Source organism: Nanorana parkeri, unplaced genomic scaffold (genome assembly GCF_000935625.1).
Source record: "Nanorana parkeri isolate BGI_ZX_2015 unplaced genomic scaffold, ASM93562v1 scaffold1446, whole genome shotgun sequence".
NCBI classification, from domain to species: Eukaryota; Metazoa; Chordata; class Amphibia; order Anura; family Dicroglossidae; genus Nanorana; species Nanorana parkeri.
Window position 1 is genome coordinate 225,567 of NW_017307714.1, and position 20,815 is coordinate 246,381.

The window sequence follows — 20,815 nt, forward strand, 5'->3', positions numbered from 1 at the left end:
GGGGGGGGGGGGGGGGGCGTTGGGGCAGTTTTGTTTTAAATAATGAACCCTGTCGGTACTGTGCTGGCATATTTCATTATCACTTGTACCTAGATGAGCAGGTCTGCCCTAACAAAGGGATAAAAACCAAAAGACTTTGTATAATGATGAAGTTTAAAAACAACAAAAAACACATCTCTTAACTCTCATCAGCTCACATGCATATATTCTAAACACTAGAAGCTGCCTGTAGAGTCCCATGTATAATCCTGCTAAAACAGTAAAAATATATATTTTTAAAATTATGTTTAGGCATAGGCAGTGTAAAAGGGAACATATAATCTAAACATATAGGGTTTCTCAAATCTGGCTGCAAGAGTGGAAAGACCATTTAAGATCTGAAGGAATTGTGTTGGCCTTGCAAAACCATGCAATGACAGAAATTACCACATGTAACTCCATCACCTAATGCATTTATTTTATTCTTCTTAGCTCTTTTTTTCCTTTAAATGTCACATATTCTATTTAAAAAGAACAACTGGGTATTCCAACTCTTCCTGTTGTATTCTCCAGTATATAAAATAAGTGAAATCTGAGAGAACAACCTTTTCAATGGCTTAAGCAGGTATGCAGACCTGGAAACTCACACACATACATTTCAAATATGAAAGACCCTTGGAGAAGAAACTTAGGTTGTAGACTATGCTGCACCTATCAGAATTGATATGAGATTTGATTAAACTGACTGTAAACAAAATAGTAATTAACCAATTAAACACGTTCAACCACACATAAAAAAGGTGCTGCCACAATCGTATTCTATATTCATCATTACTAATTATCATCCATTAAAAAGGATACATTGCAAAGGCCAGAACCAGCATACACCAAACGATGCTGATATTCATCTCTTGTGAAGGTACCACAAAGCTGTAATAAGCTTCAGTTATCAAGTAAACCACAGTAGCGGCAACAGTAAAGTCTACTAGCCATTGATACTCAGGAAAATAATGGAGTCCTGAAATATAGAAGGAAAACAAAACACATATATCACAACATTCAATCCCAAATACTTAAAAGTTTTAAATATATTGCGTACTCACCTAAAGTGTCAACTTCAGTAACAGCCCTAGTTTCTAAATGAAGGTCAATATCTTTGGGAATGGTAAGTGGTTTATTTTCGATATGGCCATTATATTTTCTAAAAAAAAAAATAAAAAAAAAATCATACAATTTAAAAAACTGAAGGAAGATCTTTTCAAAATGTTGCAGTCTTTTTTAAATAAAAGAAAATAAGCATGTATGCTACAGCCTCCCATTTTAGATTTTAAAAAAGTAGACTTTTTACCTCTCGCTGGCCCATTGTGCCATCACAATATGCCAATTTTGTCACACACATTCCCCTCTATAAGCTGACTTTGGCAGTAGAAATTATGAAGTGTGTCGCTAAATTTGTAAATTTAGCGACACACTAGAATTTGCAATTTTGAGGTACCATGAGAAATGGAATTATTGTCAAATGTTAGTAAATATACACAATGCTCCTAATTATTATTAGGCCTGGCTTCCAAATATAACAGAAGTGACAAGGGAGCATGGAGCCGGCTTCGCGGCCAATCAGGAAGCTGGGCAGCGTGTAATGACTCGCTGCCCGGCTTCCTGATACCAAAAGTATCGGGCTAGGCATCAGAGCATTTGGGAGAGTATGAGTACTTGCCCAAATACTCGGCATCGGCACTGATACCGTACTAGTATTGGCGCATCCCCAGTAATAACAGCTGTAACACTGTAGAAATTCATTTTTAGGACACAGAAGATGGATATGCTGGTCTATTTGGTCATATAAGACGCTTCCCTCTGGCTCGCCCAAAAACACAAACTGGACAGTCAGAAGAAAGCCTCTGATAAGTATAGGTTGGCTGCCCTCCTGGATTCTGACATAGAGCTAAAATTCAGCATGTGGTTGACACGTGGGGCAGTGCTAATTATGAACTGCTTCTTTAGCTGAAGATGTAAAACATGTCATGTGCCAAGCTTGTGTTTGTTTACGGTTAGATGTAAATGTATTGTCACTCTTTAAAAAAAAAAAAAAACACAAGTGAAAGAACTGATCCTAGAAAGTAAGTTCTTAGAACAAGTATAAAATGCAGTTTTCCCAGGGTTCTATTGTCAAACACGTTTCAGTGACCCATTTATTGTCTGTTGATCCTCTGATGAATGTCTACAGACACAATCACTTCCATACACCGTCCTCACAGAGAATTCAGTCAAGAGATCTGCCCATACAAACCAATTCACATTGTATATCCAAGTCTACATAGTAGTGCTGCAAAGAACATTTACCATACATTCATATGCAGTCATAATAAACCCCACCTGTCTTTTTTGCCCTTTCCTTTAAGCTGTTGCTTCCCAGCAAGTGTTCGTAACTCTTCTTCTGTTGGATGCTGATACCAATTCAAACTGGAAAGTAAACATTTCATTTTATAGCATTAGGGTTTTTCTTCAATCACATGCAGACATATAAAAGATTTAGAAAAACCATAGACAACATGTTTGTTCCCTTCCACACAAAAAAAAAAAAAGAAGAGGAACCCACAATTTTCTCTAAATAACTTGAAACTGACAAAAGTAATTGGCATCCATCCATCGTTGCTTATTTCATATTTAGAAAAAAAAAAAAAACACTTTGCTTTTACATTTTTGATTCAACAGAGTATTTGAAAGAACTCTGGGCATTAACACAAATTAACCATTGCAGTGGGGCTTCCACCACACTGCAAGGCTTAAGTTCTCGTTTTGGTCTAGGGGCCGGAATAAATAAGATACACTCACCTGATCCTCAGTCCTGCAGCAGTGATTGCTCACCTATCACCCCCTCTGCTCTCCTCTGTGGACTGTCCCTCGGCATGTCGATAGACTTGTATTAGATGTGACGATGTCAGCAGTGCCGCCGGAGCCCAGGGGAAAAGAGGCTGCATGGACCAGTCTATCAGTCAGGCGGGACAGATGATCAGGAGAGTATATATTTTTATTTTTGCCCCTAGACCAAAACGAGCCGTTTACACTTGCAGTTTGGGGTGCCCTCTTCAAATAAAATAAATAACAATGGCATGGCCAAAAACGATGGGACCTCTAACCTTATGTTTTGTTGAACCACCTCTGGGAGGCAATTGTTGCAAATTAGCAATTTCTGCAGCTCTCAGACTTCCATACCTGCCAGCAGGTAGTTTGACCCACACTTTTTGAGCCTAGGTTACACTGCATCAGATCAGGGCTCATAGAAGGCCACTTCAGAATAGTCCAAGGTTTTGCTTGTAGCCATTCTTGGGCATTTTTAGCTGCGTGTTTTGGGTCATTAGCCTGTTAGTGAAGCCACAACCTGCGACTAAAACGGAGCTTTCCGACACTGGGCAGTACATTTTGCTGCAACATTCCTCGATAGTCTTGATACTTGAATCAGGGCAATCCATACCAGTTGTAGCAAATCAGCCCTAAAACTAAACAAGCCACCTCCATGGTTCACAGTAGCTTTGGTTTTCTCTTCTTTGAAAGCTTATTTTTTTTCAGTGAACACAGAGCTGATGTGACAACATGCATTTTAGCAAACTAATGTCTGGCTTTTATGGGGTTTGCCTTTTAAATGTGGAGTCCTTTTGGAGCTTTTTTCTTTGAGCCCACTGTCACTCAAAAAGTGATCAGACACCCTGTCCTGATGTACCCTGACCTTGGATCTTTTTGGAAGATTGGCTCTTTGTCTTTCCATCACACTATCCTTCTACTCAATCTGGAGTTGGTTTTCCTCTTGTGGCCAAATCCAGGGTGGTTGGCTACACTACCAAGAACCTCAAACTTCTTTAAAATATTATTAAACTTTAGTCACGGGAACATCAAGCTGCTTGGAGATAGTCCTCTAGCCTTTACCTTTGACATACTGGTCTATCATTTTCTTACTCACCTCCTCTCACCAAAGCATTCTCTGCTTTGCTTTCTCTAATCAATTTTTAGTGTGGTGCACATGATGATACCAAACAGCATAGAAATGACTTTTCTCCATTTAAATAGGCTGACTTACAAGATTGAAGACATGTGTAATTACAGAAAATGTCTAATTACAGGGGGGAAAAAAAGGTTAGTTTGAAATATGACCATGATCCAAATTATTTACAACCTTGTCCAGGACATTTTAGAATAGCTTTGTAGAATAAGCACTCTAGCGCTTGTCACACTTTCTTTGCTCTATGACATATCAAAAGGCATGCATGAGCAATTGTTTTGAATGTTATCATTTTTTGGAGGTATATACCATTTTTTAGATGAGCTGTAAGGGTACCAACAATTTATTTCAGAAATACACTTTACTATTTTATTTATAGAAAAGCTCTGGTGCACAACAAAAAATCTGCATTACCTGCCATTGCAGAGAAGCCAACGAGCCAAAGAATAATGCGGAATGATCTTCTGAATGACACTGGCCATTACCATGGTAACAACCAGCTGCACACCTATCACACCCTACAAATAAAAGAAGGGATAATGTAAATTAGGACTAGAGTGCTGTAATAAATGGTCTGGTTTAGTATATGTACATTATATAAAGGTTGCATACAAATTCTTAGTGATCAACAGAACAGGGCAACTCAAATCAGAAGGTCTTTTGCCAGTTCAAAAGGTCTTTTGCCAGTTCAAATAGAGGTCCCCCATACATCAGAATCTGACCGTTATATCATCCAATATACAAAAAAAACTTGCCTATGAGAGCTGTTCATTTGTATGGCCTCTAATTTGGCAGGTTGTACCATTTCAGATCATTTTCAAATTAAGTTTTAAAGTAAAAACAAGAAGGTAAAACCTGCCAAATTATTTCTGATTCTGTACTTGTTAATGCCACAAATTTGCCACACTGCACAGCCAGGCAGGTTTCTAGCTTCCTATGCCTCCTCTGGAGACAAAGTAAAAGTCTGCATCATCACCAATGTTCAATGTACTGGGCATTGATTCACAAAGCAGTAAAGCTGACCCAGAAAGCAGTGAAAGTAAACCAGGAAGTAGAGTGATCAGCAGAGTATTTCACAAGAATGGCTGGACAAAATGAACATTCCTTAGGCAAGTAAAACCGTAAACATTCATGCATTTAGATGGTTGCCTGTAATTCTTCTTTAAAGTATCATTTGAGGTTTTCTTTAAATATGCTGATTTGCCAAGTTTAAAATAAAAAAACAACTCTTGCTCCAAAACTAATATTAATAAGTTACACTGGTTGCATAGGACTCAATCGGCAACAACTGCCAACTTGAAAGAAAAGGGCATTCTTACAAGTGCCAAATGTCCATATCGGTCAAGAGACAACATAAAGCAATATATTTCATCACATGTTCCCTTCTCAACCGTCCAGTATCAAAGCAAATATGTAACCTTGAAAGTTGGAGGACACCAATACACAGGTCAATTGTCAGCAAAATAACCACTATGCCTGCCTGAGTGGTCATTTCACTACACATTTTTGTACCCAAGCCAAGAATTATATCTACAAGTAGGAGAACATTTTATTAGGGCTGAAACTACTAATCGATATACAATTGATAAATGAGAATAGTTGTCAATGATTCTCATTATCGATTAGTTGATTTTCTATTAGTTGAATCCGCCGCCCCTCTGCTCATTTTTGCTGCAGGAGGTGCGTTGCGGTGCCATTAATTTAAATGGCTTCCCAAATGCACCTCGCGTCTGGGAGTGCACTGGAACGCGTGGTACTGCAATGCCCTGTGTTCCAGGGCAGTGCGATTTAACCCTTTCGCTGCCAAGCCCTCCGGAACATTTTTCAAATCAGCTGAAATGTGCATACCGTTTTATTCTGAAGTAAACTTTAGGTTTGTAAAGCTGCATTTGTGTATTTTTGTTTAAATAATTGTTATTTTAAATTGTAAAACATTAATACATTTATTTTTCTTTTTTTAAATTTATGGTTTTAAAAAAACAATAGGCCAACTAATCAATTATGAAAATAATTGTTAGTTGCAGCCCTGCATTTTAATTGTCTTTAAGCGACACTAAACTCAGGAGTTAAAGTGACATTAAACCCTCAGATTTTTTAACATAAAACAATACTGTGATGGTTGTGCCGTGTTTTTGTTGCGTTCCGGGTCGTTTTTGCTCAAAAAAAAATGTGTTTTTTTTAAGTTTAACATGGGCTTTCAGGCACTTGCATGTGTTTTTGATGCGTTCCAGAGCAGGTAAAATAGGGCTTGCCGCAGTTTTTTCACCTGCTCTGGATCTGCACGCTGCGATGTGAACTGGAGCTCAAAATACCATAGGAATACATTGGACGCAGTTTTGATCCGGTCTGCACCTGCTCTGCTCTGGATCTGCTCCGCGCTTGGTGTGAACAAGCCCTAAATCAAAAAAATGTATTCAAGTACCTTGACTGTTAACACAAATGTATCTTATTTGTGTATCACTCGGCTGTAGATCCTTGCCGACACTGTCCTTCCTTCCGGAGGTTGGCTACTTTAGTTCTCCATGGTCCCTGTGTGTGTTGTAAAGTAGTCACCGCTCCAAGCTCACTCCCGTGATGGACTACAAGCTCAATACAAATTAGTAAACTAAATGTGAGTTCATAGTCCATCAAAGGAGTGAGCTTGGAGCAGTGCAAAAGTAGCCACCCTCCAGAAGGAAGGACAGTGTCAGCATGAGTTCAGAGATGATTTGAGGATCTACAGCTGAGTGATACACAAATAAGATACATTTTTATTTATAGCTAGGGTACTTGAATGCATTTTTAAGATTTTAATTCCCGAGTTTAGTGTCACTTTTAAAAGCCTGCATAATGCCTACAAATGTACTACTGTTGAAGGTTAGGAGTATATCCAAAGTAACTAGTGACAAGTTTGCCATATGAAAAAAAATAACAAAACTTATCAGCAAGGTGAAAGCAGTTAATACATAGCGGGAAATTACAAGGTCATCAACAAGTTTACTTTAAAGTAGGCTAAACTCTTATCTGGCTACCCTTGCGAATGGCTGGTAAGAACTCACATTGGAAATTTGCACAAACAGTATCAACATTGCTAAAGTACAGCAGACTCAATGTCACTTTTCTGGAATTTTCAATACACAAGCTAAAAAGAACACATTTAGGGCTTGTTCACACCATCTCCAGACCAGCTGTGGATGCCTTTAAGCATGATTTTGAGGTCAGTGCTTTTTCTTTTTTTTTTTTTTTTTAATAAGTGATTTTGCTTAGGTTTTAAAAGGAAGAACTTGGGGGAAATATGTAATCATCTTTTTTAGCACAGAGACAAAAACGACTAGCTAACCCTTGCAGTGCGGTGGTAGCCTGTGGCAGTGCGGGGGTAGCCTGTGGCACTGCACGGGTTAACTGATATTTTTTTTGTCTAGGTGCTGAAAAGGAAAAAAAAGTTATACTCACCGAAACTGCCAAGTCGACTCCCTGCTCCTCAGTCTCTGAAGTGTGTCTCCTCTTCTGTTGCATAGATGGAATGTTCCCCAGTGTCCTCACGTCCTATACACCGTGTATAGAACATGACCTTTTTTTTAGCAACTAGACACAAACGAGCAGTTAACCCTTGCAGTGCAGAGGAAGTCCCATTGCAAGGGTTATTAACATTTTTCCCCAGAGTGACTTTCACTGAACATCAATTACTGAATCGATCACTGCCATTTTAAAACAGATGCACCTGGAGCATTTAGCTGTCGTGAATGTGAGATTCACTACTTTATAAATATGCCCCTAAATTGGCACTATTGCCCTCATACTGCCAGGATCACCAGGTACAAACAGAAAAGGAAGCCTACAATCACATTTGGTATTGCACACAGAAGGTGCCTGAATTTGCTATATTTTCTCATGCCTACAACTTACACTTTAGTGATTTATTGTAAGAATAAATTTAAAATAAAAAAAAAAGGTGTTTGCTAGCCTTGCTAAAGTGACATTAAACTCAGGAGTCAAATCTTAAAAATGCATTCAAGTACCTTAACTATTAACAAAAATGTATCTTATTTGTGTATCACTCGACTGTAGATCTTCAAATCATCTCTGAATTGGTGCCGACACTGTCCTTCCTTCTGGAGGGTGACTACGTTTGTTCCCCATGGTCCCTGTGAGTGTTGTAAAGTAGCCACCGCTCCAAGCTCGCTCCCGTGATGGACTGCAATCTCACATTTAGTTTACTAATTTGTATTGATATTATAGTCTATCACAGGAATGAGCTTGGAGCGGTGGCTACTTTGCAACACACACAGGAACCATGTGGAACAAAAGTAGCCACCCTCCAGAAGGAAGGACAGTGTCAGCACCAATTCAGAGATGATCTGAGAATCTACAGCTGAGTGATACACAAATAAGCTACATGTTTGTTACTAGTGAACATACTTGAATGTATTTTTAAGATTTAACTCCTGAATTCAGTGTCACTTTAAACTCTCCCAAAACTAATAAAAACTTGCATAGAAAACATACATGGCAGCCATGCCACCACAGTGAGCAAAGAACACAGATTTGACATTGACATTCCAGGACATACTTCAATGACATTGATGTATTTTCTTTTAGCGGACATTCTAAAGACACCTTTCACTTTAACCCATGCTTCATGTTGGTTAAACACCAACATAATGCAGAGCCTATAAAATAATCCTTGATAGAAATATAACCTGTATGCATCAACATATGATAAATAACTCACCATTTTTCCAGTAAAAGCGTGCGCTCCTCAACTCTTGACAACGTGGCTTTACGTTCCGATATCATAAATGAGCACTAAAAGTAGAGATAGGAAATTCTTAGTGCCTAGATACAACGGTATTAAGAGATGTAGCAATTCAATAAATTGTACAATTTAACTGAAGTTACCAAAAGGAACTCCAAAACTAAAATGAGAGTTTACATGGATTTCTTGCAATAGTGTTGAGGAGTTGAAGCAGAAATACCTGAAGCAGCAGCTACAAGGTGTATCCTTACAAGACAGGGAACTCCCACGGTACATATATGCATTTGTTAGCATATAATAAGAACAAAGTAAATGAGTACAATGGGGACAAAAAGAGGACGTGTATCAAAACACAATTTACACCGTACTTAAATGCACATTTAATTACGTTAAAGCCACAAGAAAGCCAACAATACATTTAGTAAAATAGTAACATAGGTGACTATTTTATTTGGCATACCAAGGAAGTAGCAGCAGAAAAGCATTGAATGACTGTGTTAGTACATGCAGAAAACCAAATGCTTTTTAGATACTATGTCTATTGGAATCATTTGGAACTCAATATTAAGAGTACAACATAAGTAACTATGGGAACCACCATACATACAAAGAAGAAAAGTGAAAACAGAAAAATAAAACAAATGTATAAAACATTTTTCTTTAAATATCTAATACAAAACTTTTTTTTTCTTCTTTTACAGGTATCCAAACAAAAACAATTTACTATATTTTAGCTTACCAATCCTGTATGAGGTGGTTGCATTAGATTTCTTTTTTTTTTTAGGGTTTTTTTTTCCCACCTGATGATCCAGTTAGTAACACACTAACAAAGACTAAACAAAAAACCTACAAAGAAAACTAATGCAGACACCACACCTAAGACTTGGTAAGCTGCAATATATGAAATGTTTGCTCTTCGGTTTACATACGCTTTACGGTGAGACTTAGATGACTCTGGGAAGATTAAAATGGAAATGAATGATATAGCGATAGGATCCCTAACAAACATTGCGAGGCCAATTTGTGAGAAATGGAAAAAACAAGAAGTGTGACAATTTCGGAGCTGTTGTCTATAACAACCACCACAATTCCATGTTTTTACTTCAGAAAGACAAATAAACCCTGAATGGTCAGTATTAGCCATCAGTCCAGTTTTCCTAGCTCTGGCTTTCACAGCTCAAGGAAATACTTTCTTCTATCTTTGAGGTGCATTCCTCTATCTTTGGGGTGCTATTACTGGGTGTCCAATTCCACATTGTTCTAATGCAGGGGTGATCTTTAATGTATAACTACAGCAAAAAAGTTGTTTTGGACAGCTGTCACCGAGCCAGAAAGTGAGGTGGAATGCAAGATGTTATGGTTGCCACCAGAACAGAATTAGGGGGATTCTTTTCCAATGCAGACGCTAGTTTTAGTGACAATTGTCAAAGATGGAATTGACCCCCATTTTAGGGAGCTTTTCACTTCCTGTTGTGTAGGAATAACTCCCTGATCACACAGCCGCCAATAAAAAAAAAAGGCTTTAACCCTTCCTGCTCATCTAGAATTGAAAAATGTTTTACCTAGAGTTACGCTTTAACGCTGACCCAGCATCAGCTTCATTTACTGATATGGATAGGGCGAACGCATCAGTAATAGCCGACTACAATGTCACTTGCAAATGTCTCAGACTGCACAGCTTCCTGTTCTCTCAATGCAGGTGCTCAGCTCAGTATAATACATGAATATAGAGCAAATAATATTCAGGTACTCTATCATAAAAAAACAAATAAAAACACAATAAAGTCCAATCTGATCAAGTCCACCATACAACAGCAGCGTGCAATAAGGAATGATCTAGGCAGTCCTTCATACAACATTAGGGCTGCAACAACTAATCGACATAATCGATTATTGAAAAAGTTGTCAACTTTTTAAATAATCGATTAATCGGCTTCCGATCAGTTGGCCCTGTTCACGGCTCCACACATGCTGCACGGCACACCTCCTCCGCTCACCTCACCGCTGCCAGACCCGCCCGCATCCACGCTCTACACGCCTCACACTCACCACCCGCCCACGTCCATGATCGGCACAGGGAAGCGGGGAGATGTAGTAAGGAGGAGCAGGTGTGGGGGGGATGACAGCCGCCGTTAGACAGGCCCGATCTCAGAAGCAAGTTGCTGGAAGACTGCTCAGATGTGCCTGCACTTTCCCACACATGGTGCTCTATAATGTATTGCTGGGATTTGTATTCCTCTATAGCTGATGGTACATTGTGCTGTATATTATACATAGGAATACAAATCCCAGCAATACATTATATACTGTATGTATAATGTATTGCTGGGATTTGTTGTACTCCTCTATAGTTGGTGACATTCTGCACTGTGCTGTGCTGTATAGAGGACTACAAATCCCAGCAATAATACATTATACAGCGCCATGCGGAATTCCTCCAGCTATAGAGGAGCACAAAAAATCCCAGCAATACATAATACAGTGGTGCAATGCCGAATACCACCAGCTATAACTAGTAGTCCATTACTGGAGTCATTTTTTAAAATGTATTATATTGTTTATCCGATTAATCGAACTTAATAAATCGGCTAACTAATCGATTTTGAAAATAATCGTTAGCTGCAGCTCTATATAACATACTGAAGATTGCCGTGCTTGAAGTGACACAAGCAGCTATGCCTCGTGTCTTCCTGAAGCACAAAGTGACCACCGCCGAGGTCAGCGTGCACATGAAAAAAAGGATAACCAGGCCCTCCAATATTCCATTATCGCTGTTATGAATTTCAGTAGAAACCATACTCCCAACCTTTACTCAGTCATAGCACCCTTTGAAAATATGCAAAATCTTGAAGCACCGCAGTCTAAAATGTATGAAATGCTAATGTAAAAAATGTGTGGCCTCCCCAAAATGCATGCCAGACCCCCTCCTAGATAGGGGGTCTGGTACGGATTTTAAGGGGGGCCCAACTAGAGATGGGAAGGGCTGGAAAAAAACCCGGAAAAATTGGGGGGGAAAACAGGATTTTTTTCCAAAGCCGTTTGTTTTTTTCCGGAAAAATTAAAATAAACAACAAAACAAAAAAAACAAAAATGTGTGGAATATGTTCTTTTACAATGATAAATAATATCTTTTGACATGGTATTCAAATTATATAACATGAAGACCTTAATGAAAGATTTCTGAGACTTTATGTAAAGTTTTGCTGCAAATCTACTGGATCCAAGATTCAAAGGCAGTGATGCTGTGAGTGATGAGAATACAACTGCTGCATTTGACTGGATTACAAAACAAGCTGCACAGTTAGGACTTTATGCTGGAAAAGTACTTTTAAATGTTGCAGAATATAGAACATCTTCAGGGATTTGGGCCAGGAATGCTGTCTGGGATTCTGCAAAACATATCCCTCCTGCAACATGGTGGCAAGTTCTCTGTACAACACAACCTCTGACACCTATTGCATCTCGCTTACTACAGATTCCTGCATCTTCTGTGCCATGTGAAAGAATCTGCTCTGTTTGGTAATATTCATACCAAATCAAGAAACAAACTGACCTGTGAAAAGCTTGTTTCTATCCGTGCAAACTTTAGGTTTTATAGAAATACATGAGAAAAATGACAAATATGAAGAGGAAGAAGAAGCGGAAAATAGAACAATAGTTCGGAAAATGAGATTAAATTGCATGTATTTGTTGGGTCGTCTTTCCTTTTCTCAATTTATTTTATGAAAGCTCCACTCAAGTTTACCCTTGCTATGGAGCTTAAATATGGAGGTTGACCTTACACCCACCAGTGTCCGTATCCTACTGGCACAAATAATTCCAGTTACTTATCTTTGTATTTGCTATTGGTGCTAAGGGGCAAATCTGATTATCTTTTATGTTGATAGTTTCCTGCTCGGTTTATTTGCTTTTGAAGGAAAGGGGGTGGTTACCTGTACTCATGTATAGTTGAAATGTTATTAACAAACGCAGTCCTTGTTATTCCATTTGTAATAAAAAATACAAATTTTAAAAAGCAAGTTTAGTTTATTGACTGAATAAACTGTACTTTTATTTCAAGCATAAATACTTTTATATACACTGTAACAAAATGACTTTCAATGTGTAAAAATACTCCACTACTGAATTTCAATTTTTCAGAAAATTTTAATTTTTGTCCGGACAAAAAAAAAACCGGGGAAAAAAACGTTTTTTTTCCCCTCATGGCTTCAAAATTTCTGGAAATTTTACATCTCTAGGCCCAACACAAAAAAGGGGTTCCCCTCACATTAGAATCCCTCCTAATATCAGGGGCCCCCCTTCACATCATAGTCCCTTATCTCACACTAGGTGCCCCCCTTCATATTAGAAGCCACCCTTTCCACACCAGAGTTCCCCCTTCACACCAGAGTTCCACCTTTCACACCAGAAGCCATCCTGCACCATAGAAAAGGCCTGATGCTGTGTGAAAATTTCAAGACATCCCTGAGGAAGCCAGAAGTCACTCTAGTTGAGAAAGGCTGCTATAAATAACCAGCATGCTCAGAGAAACTCCAATGGTGCAGAATCTTAACTTGTATTCCATTAACAATTTTCTCAAATTAAAAACTTTAAAAGGGTACGTTCACCTTTTTACAAAATAGGGAAAAGGCAAACTATAACTTACTCTCCTAGTCTCTGCTGCAAATATCTTTAATGAAAACCATCACCTGCCGCCCACACCAGCCCATATAACAGTCCTGGCACTTGAAGACTTCACCACACAGCCCCAGAGGCTGCAATGCGGAGCAGTCATTGGTCAGCAGAAAGAAGGCACAGAAGAGATCGTCACTGATCAGCATGGCCACGTGGCCACAACATAATGCTTGCAATGGGGAGCAGTAGTTGGTCAGTGCAGCCATGAGACGAACGAGAATCTCTTATTTCTGCTAAAAACGCCTTCCTGTAAGAACAGGAGGGAGTCCCACTGGTCAGTGCGGTCACACTCCCCAGTGACTGCTTGCCACTGCAAGCATTATGTTGCTACACAGCTTCTGGGGTCGTGCAGTGAAGTTTCCAACTGTCTGAACTATGGATCTCCAGATACTAGTGCCGATACTTGGCATTTTCACGAGAAGTACCAGGGTTGTAGCTGGGACCTGGCTCTGGTGCTCCACCACTGTCCTGAAATCATTAGTCTGTATTGAGTTAGAAAAACTGTCACATGACAAACAAAAATGTATTAATGCTAGAAAAGTATCTGTACTTGTACCGAGTACAGTACTTGGCATCTTAACATCCCTAGTCTGGACCATTATACAAGCTGCCATGGGCAAATGGTGAGGGTCATCGCTGCCATTAAGTGCTGCAGGGACTAGGGGGCGAGAGCCGAGGAGGGTGCTGTGAGTTTGTTTACCTTTTCACTTGTGAAAACGTGAACTAACCCTTACAAAACAATTGTAAAAGCCGGCAAAACTTGAAATATGAAAATGCTGTTACTCCGTTTGAGCTGACAGCATGCAACATCAACACTCAAATTACATCCTACAACCAATATCCTGTGCTGGACATTGAGACATTCAGAACAACAGTCCTGGAATATTGGAGGGCCTGGTTATTCTTTATTTCCTATTTAGCTATTTTGGAGTCCTGCCATTTACTCCTCGGCAGTGGTCACTTTGTGCTTTAGGAAGTCACGAGGGTGATATCTAATGGTCTCACTTCAAACGCTGCAATCTTTAATATACTATGATACAAACTTATCTGAAAGACAGCAGAGTGGCTTAGTGGTTAGCGGATCTGCCTTGCAGGTCCCCAGGTCACTATCTGCGAAGAGTCTGCATGTTCTCCCTGTGCTTGCATGGGTAGGGTTATTGGCTCCTGCTTGAACTGCCCCCTTGTCTATAAGCATGTGATATAGGGACCTTAGATTGTAAGCTCTTTGAGGGCAGGGGCTGATGTGAATGGGCAGTATGTAAAGCGAAGTGTAAATTGCCACCACTGTATAAATTCCTGTGATAAATAAATAAATCACTGCCCTCCAATCTCAGGAGCTGTGTATATAAGTAGCCTGTAGCCTCCAGCGTCTCGGGGAACTACAAGTCCAAGACACAGAGATAACATGCTGTGACCTGCAGCATACAAAAGGCACAGCAGGTGCCCCACAATGAAGCAAAGTTGTTTGAGAAGAAGCCCCCCTTGTAATGCTGAGTCCAGGTAAACAGGACAATATAGCTTGTACAAGGTGTGGTAATGCCTCCACCAAGCTCCCCTGTGTAACCCCCATTACCAGCAGCCCACCTGACACCTGTCCCCAATACACACCGTTCTCTGCAGTCACCGGCACCACAACACTTCTTCTGCTGGAGGTCACGCTAGGGCCCCTTCACACAGCAACATGGCGGCTCCCGTGTCCCTGCCCGGCTACAGTAACCTAAAACACCGCTGACAGACGCTTCCCGTCTACCGGACTCAAAACCGGAGCTCAGCAGAACAAACCAGCACTTCGAATAACAAAACGGTCTTTATCAGAGCTACATTTTACACCACATCCGAAACAGGCACCTGTAAGTCAGCCCAGTGGGTGGAAGGCCCCGCTCCACCGCCCGCATGCGCACTAAGTCGATCAAGCCATCGCTGTAGCTGAATGAAGAGGGGAGGATAGTCGGAAGCCTTCGTAGTGAGAAGCTGTGGTATATTCCGTCTGGCTCTGCTATAGGCTGGGAAGCTTGCGGGCCACGTGATTGAGTATGAGCGGCTGAACGGCCATGATTTGTGTGGGCAAATGGGGAATCTAGCTTCTGGGTTTATGTGAGCATATTCACCTATTGGGTCAGGTTACACGGAGACTGGTAAAGATGTGTATCGAATCCTGAACTCCTAAAGCAAGATTGTATAGCAAAGGCGGGTGCATTATATGCTGTGCCTCTGTCTGTATGAGGGCCTGCAGCCTGGAAGGTGTTGATATTGCAAAGTGGGGGCAACGAAGAGGACCTGTTATCCACACCAGCTAGATGCTGGTTTTCCTTAAAGAATGAATGCAATGCGTACCTGGTTGTTTGCAATGGACAATAGGGCTATTTTAGTGCCATTTCTGTTCTGCTTTTAAGTGGCAACATGGGTGAAATAAAAAATAATAAATATGATGCGGCTTGTCACTAGCTGGCGTGTGTGTGCCCGTACAATGCCAATGCGCTTGATTGAACCGCGTCGCACAGTTTCTTTTTTTTAGAACTTTATTAAAACATCACAAGTGACATTTCATTACATTATATGAGCTCACCGCAGTGTGATGCGGTTGTACTACGTCTCACTGTGGTTTGCTTAAAAAAAAGTAGTGCATGATGTACTTTTCTTTAACCATACACCACCGGAACGCAGCGATGTAAACTGTCAGCATCCATGACAAGGTCTATTACCTTGTCTTGAGTTCAGGCTGCTCAGGCCATTTTTTTCCAACGCAGTATGAATGCAAGACAATGCAATGTGCTTTGTCTTGGATGGTGACAGTTCACACCACTGTGTTCTGGTGGTCTGCGCTTAAAGAAAGTACAGCATGCGCTATGGTGTGAAGAAGCATTTAAGTCAAAAGGTTTTTTAAGCTATTTCAAATGCTGATGAAATCACTTACAATGGATGCTGCTCCTTCATGTTTACAAATTTTAGTTTCCTGCAGAACCAGCGGGTCCCCTCAGCACTGGTCCTGATATCCTATTTTAGGCTAGGTTCACCTCTGCACCACACCGCACGACATCCGGGGATGCGCGTCCTGCTTCCCCATTGATTTCAATGGGGTGACATCCGCGTGGCAGTCGCTAAAAAAGGTACAAGTACCTTTTTTTGCGACACACGACGCACAGCTTTTTTAGCCGCGGCCGTGTTCACTTGTACGGGCAGAATCAAGGCAGGAAACCACGCAATTTGGCCAGAGCGACTGGGGTGCCATTCGAAAATAATTTCACCCACAGTGCTATAGGTTCACACCTTGGCGACTCCCGACAGCCCGACAATCGTGCACAAAACCGCGCGGATTGCCACGCATCTGGAGTCATCTAGGTGTGAACATAGTCTCAGAGTGACTGCTTTCCGTTGCAGGGTCCAATGACGCCACCCTTGTGTGTGCTAGTAAGTATTATAATAATAATGTGTGTCTCCTCAAACACACAGCCAGAGAAAGGCAAACTGCTCCTGGCTCCTCCCTTCTCCAAGCTAGTAGATGAACAGATGCTGGAGACGGATCTGTCCCTTGTGATCTTGTACTGGACAGGAAGTTCAGGAAAGCCGAGTTGGAGCCAGCTGATTGGAAACATGATGACTGTAAGTGTTTGGGAAAAAATGTAAAGAAATACTTTGCTGGGCAATGTGTATTTGTTTGATCTGGACTCATTATTGAAAAACGTTTGAGAGTTTAATACTGCGTTACAGAAAAAATCCAGCTTTTGCGAAAAAAAAAAAAAAGATTACACACTTCTTCATAAAAGAATGTAACGAGCCCCTGCTCGCTCGGTTCCACTCTCCCGGCACTCCTCTGCTACTAATGGATCAGATGTCAGACCGCACGTCTGATTCTTCGATCGTCCGATAATCCGGGATTCGAACTACAGCTATGTGCCGTTCGAATCCAACTCAGAACAAACACCAGGCAGGCTGTATGTAAGTTCCAACAGGGATCTGCTTTATTGAAGACTAGCTCAGTATATATACAGTCCAAGAAGTCTAAACACATAACGCAATCAAACATGAACAGCATGCAAACATCCACTCCCCCTCCCCGATGCCTTAATGAAAGAATAGGGAGGGAGGAGACACATGTGATGGGATTATCTCCTGAGTGTATCATAGTGTGATTTACTCATCTACACCTGGAGTCAGCTACTCCTAGAATCAGCCATCCTAATCCCATCATTAACACAATACAACAAAAGGACCAATAAACTGTAACAGTTCAATGTCCAGAATTATCCCCCTTCAGTGCTCCTGGAAGGAAGGAGCTTCAGGGGGGCTATAGGTGTGGGGTAGAGGATAGCAGCACTCTGCCCTCATGCCAGCTCTTCTGCTGGGGTTAGTAGTTCCTCTGCATCCAAATCTATAAGGTCAACCCCAGGCTCCTAGGTGACGCTTTAAACGCCTATACAAGTAATCAGTTTAGAGCAGTGGTTCTCAACCCGTGTAACCTCAGCACCCACATTTGTCCTTGGTCATTAAGTCGTGACCCAAGCCTGCAATGTCTGCACTGCAATGGAACACACGGCATTAGGGTACCACACATTCTGGTGCGGGCGTACGAACTGTGGGTGGGAGGTGCGTTTGGGGTACCATTTAAATGAATGGCAACGCAACTCACCTCCCACACCAGAATTCATGTTAGGTGCGATTGCTTGGTATAGTGCGTTAATCTCACAGTACTAGAGTGGACGGGCTCTCAAAAACACACATTCACACACAACCGCAGACACATTCTCACACACGCATACACACTCCAAAGTTTTTTTCATGGTCTACCCAGTCTCCCTATCAGTCTCCCTATCTTATGAGAACTAGAGTGGATCCTCAGCCTGGGGTCCAGTGTGGGCTGCTGCGCTGTGACGGAGCTCTATCCATATGTGCATTGCTTGTACAGCCCTCTTGCTCGCCCTGTAGAGGTGCTGGGAGTCAGAATGTGATGTCAGTCCAGGCACCTCTCCAGGACACGCGAGGGAGCTGTAAGCAATGCATGTATGGATGGAACTCTCTTGTGGCCACAGCCCTACCCCACCTCAAGCTGACACTTGGCGCCGAGCAACATATTTTGAATGCCTGCTTGAAACAAGAGCTGACTGTGCTGCGCTAGAGGGAGGCAGACGAGCCTCTCACCTAGAAAAGTGGAAGACATGCGGCGACCCACTGAACACGTGGTCGCGACCCACTTTTGGGTCACGACCCACCAGTTGAGAACCCAGGGTTTAGAGTTAACCGTGGGTATTGGCCCTAGAATTATTGTTTCCACTCTGGCATATGTGGCGATAACTGTCATGTGAGTCGCTTTCATTTTTCATTCATAGGCGCACCTGATGTGTGTTTGTGTTAGTATGTGTATGTTTGTGGAGACTTTTACATTTGTTTTATTTAATCTTATTTCTTTAAACATTTAACTTCATTGCTATCACATATGGGGGCGCTCACAAGCCCTCTATGTGATAGCACATTGGAGGTTACATTAGGGGTCAGCGCACAGACTGTACTTGATCAGCTTCTTCCCCGGCATTTATAGCCAGGGAATGACAGCTCAAAAACTGGAAGTGATGCAATCAATGCTGCTTCTGGTTTCATTCAGCTGGGAGGAGATCAGTGATGGGCGGGCCCACAGGAGGGGCAACGGAGCCTTGGAAGCAAGGGCGGTGGGGGGACGGCATGTTTCAGAGCCCCTGGAAATATAGACTGGGTAATATGCATGTATAATCAGGTGATTGGACACATCCAGAGCTGTGAAAACCCTCATATAACCCCTCCTGGGAATCCCCAGGTTTTGATAGTGTCCTTGAGGGCCAGTGCACACCTATGCGACACCCCACTGCACGGCAATTGTACGTGATTCTGCGCGGATTGCAGCGCAATCAGGAGTCGCACCCCAGTCGCGCCGGGCGGATCACGCGGTTTCCGCCCGTGCTTCTGAACACGTACAGCCGCGCGTCGTGTATCGCAAAAAAAAGATAATCGTATAATCAGTGCACACCTATGCCGCACCCCATCACTCAGCAATCGTGCACGATTCCGTGCGGATTGCCGCGCGGTCAGGAGTCATATAGATGTGCACTGATCGCTACAAGTACCTTTTTTCTGCGATACACGACGGGTGCGGCTGCCTGGCGCGACTGGGGTCTGCCTGGCGCAACACCCACAGCGCGATCAGTGCACACCTATACGACACGCGGCAATCTGCGCAGAATCGTGCACGATTGCCATGCGGTGGGGTGACGCATAGGTGTGCACCGACCCTATGCAATGGATGTCTCTTCTCTACTGAGGGAGACTTGTGTAGTTAGTTACATTTTTACTGTGATTCTTCCAACAAGTTTTCTCTGGCTGTGTCTGGCCACAGTGGCATTCTTGCAGCTTCCAAATTGATGCCCAATGGCTATGGGCATCATACCCTGACCCCGCAGGACTGATGATGTGGGGCTGCCCCGTGATGTAGCTTTGAGATAAATTAAGATATTCTAGAAAAAAGATTTATAAAGGATTAAAAATGAAACGTATGTTGGACTTTTGACACATAACACATCTAGTGGTACCAATTGTGTATGTCTTGTCTATGACACATGAAGACTTGTCATGCGCTTCAGGGCGGCCATGCTTGTTGGTTCATGGGTCCTTTTTGGGCAGCATCTACATTAGTACAAGGATGTAACTAAGGGTTACAACTGATTTTTAGATAAGCTACAGAAATGTAATATACCTGATGAACCAGTTTGGTTGGTGTCATGGAATATACTGAGTTTGTACACCGACGTTAGTTATGTGTTAGGTCATTCATTGCATTAGTTGAATCAAGTAAATTCCTTAGTCAGGCTCAGGTAGATCTTTTGAAAGAAGCTTTTCTGGTTGTTTTTGAATACAAATATTTTATGCTTGATGATTCCTTATTCCTTCAGTATAGGGATTATCCATGGGCTCCGACATGGCTTGTACTCCAAAGGAGCATATATGAATGAGTTTAATAAGATCATGTTTTTACCATTGTAGCATTTACCAAATACATAGTAGTTGTATAGTGACCCTACATAAATTCTGTTTTTGCAGTGTAGTGCGGTCACCTAGGGTCTTTTATGGTGTTTCATGATTATTTGAATTCTTGTGTTGCATCAATCAATTTTAATCCAACCAATTATTGCCAACAAGTTTTATTTTTTGGATTGTTGGATTATATTGCTTTAGCCACCCTACATATTCCTCATAGTTGTACAGAGTCAACTATCATCTGTGGTGGTTGGAGGAGACAATAGAGAAGTTCAATGTATGTGGTTATCCTGCATGGCTGTTTGAGGAGGAATACAATAGTTCATATAAACACCTAACTATTGTAAGAAGAATAAAATACAGGGGCACCCATTTTTAACACATCATAAGTGATAAAAATCCTTTTGGTTATTCAGTAAAATTGGGGTCTT

At 41.4% G+C, this 20,815-nt stretch overlaps 1 protein-coding gene across 1 annotated transcript in view; it reads right to left on the minus strand.

Moving 5' to 3' along the window:
* TMEM161B (transmembrane protein 161B) overlaps positions 1-15,244 on the minus strand; it is a 38,080-nt gene extending 22,836 nt beyond the window's left edge. The window contains exons 1-6 of the mRNA XM_018570046.1: positions 14,994-15,244; positions 8,688-8,761; positions 4,391-4,494; positions 2,356-2,442; positions 1,083-1,180; positions 841-997 (exon numbers count right to left, since the gene is read on the minus strand). Coding sequence (XP_018425548.1) covers positions 841-997; positions 1,083-1,180; positions 2,356-2,442; positions 4,391-4,494; positions 8,688-8,690 — 449 coding nt within the window. The 5' untranslated portion in view covers positions 8,691-8,761; positions 14,994-15,244. The remainder of the gene's footprint in view (positions 1-840; positions 998-1,082; positions 1,181-2,355; positions 2,443-4,390; positions 4,495-8,687; positions 8,762-14,993) is intronic.
* Positions 15,245-20,815: the final 5,571 nt, after the last annotated feature.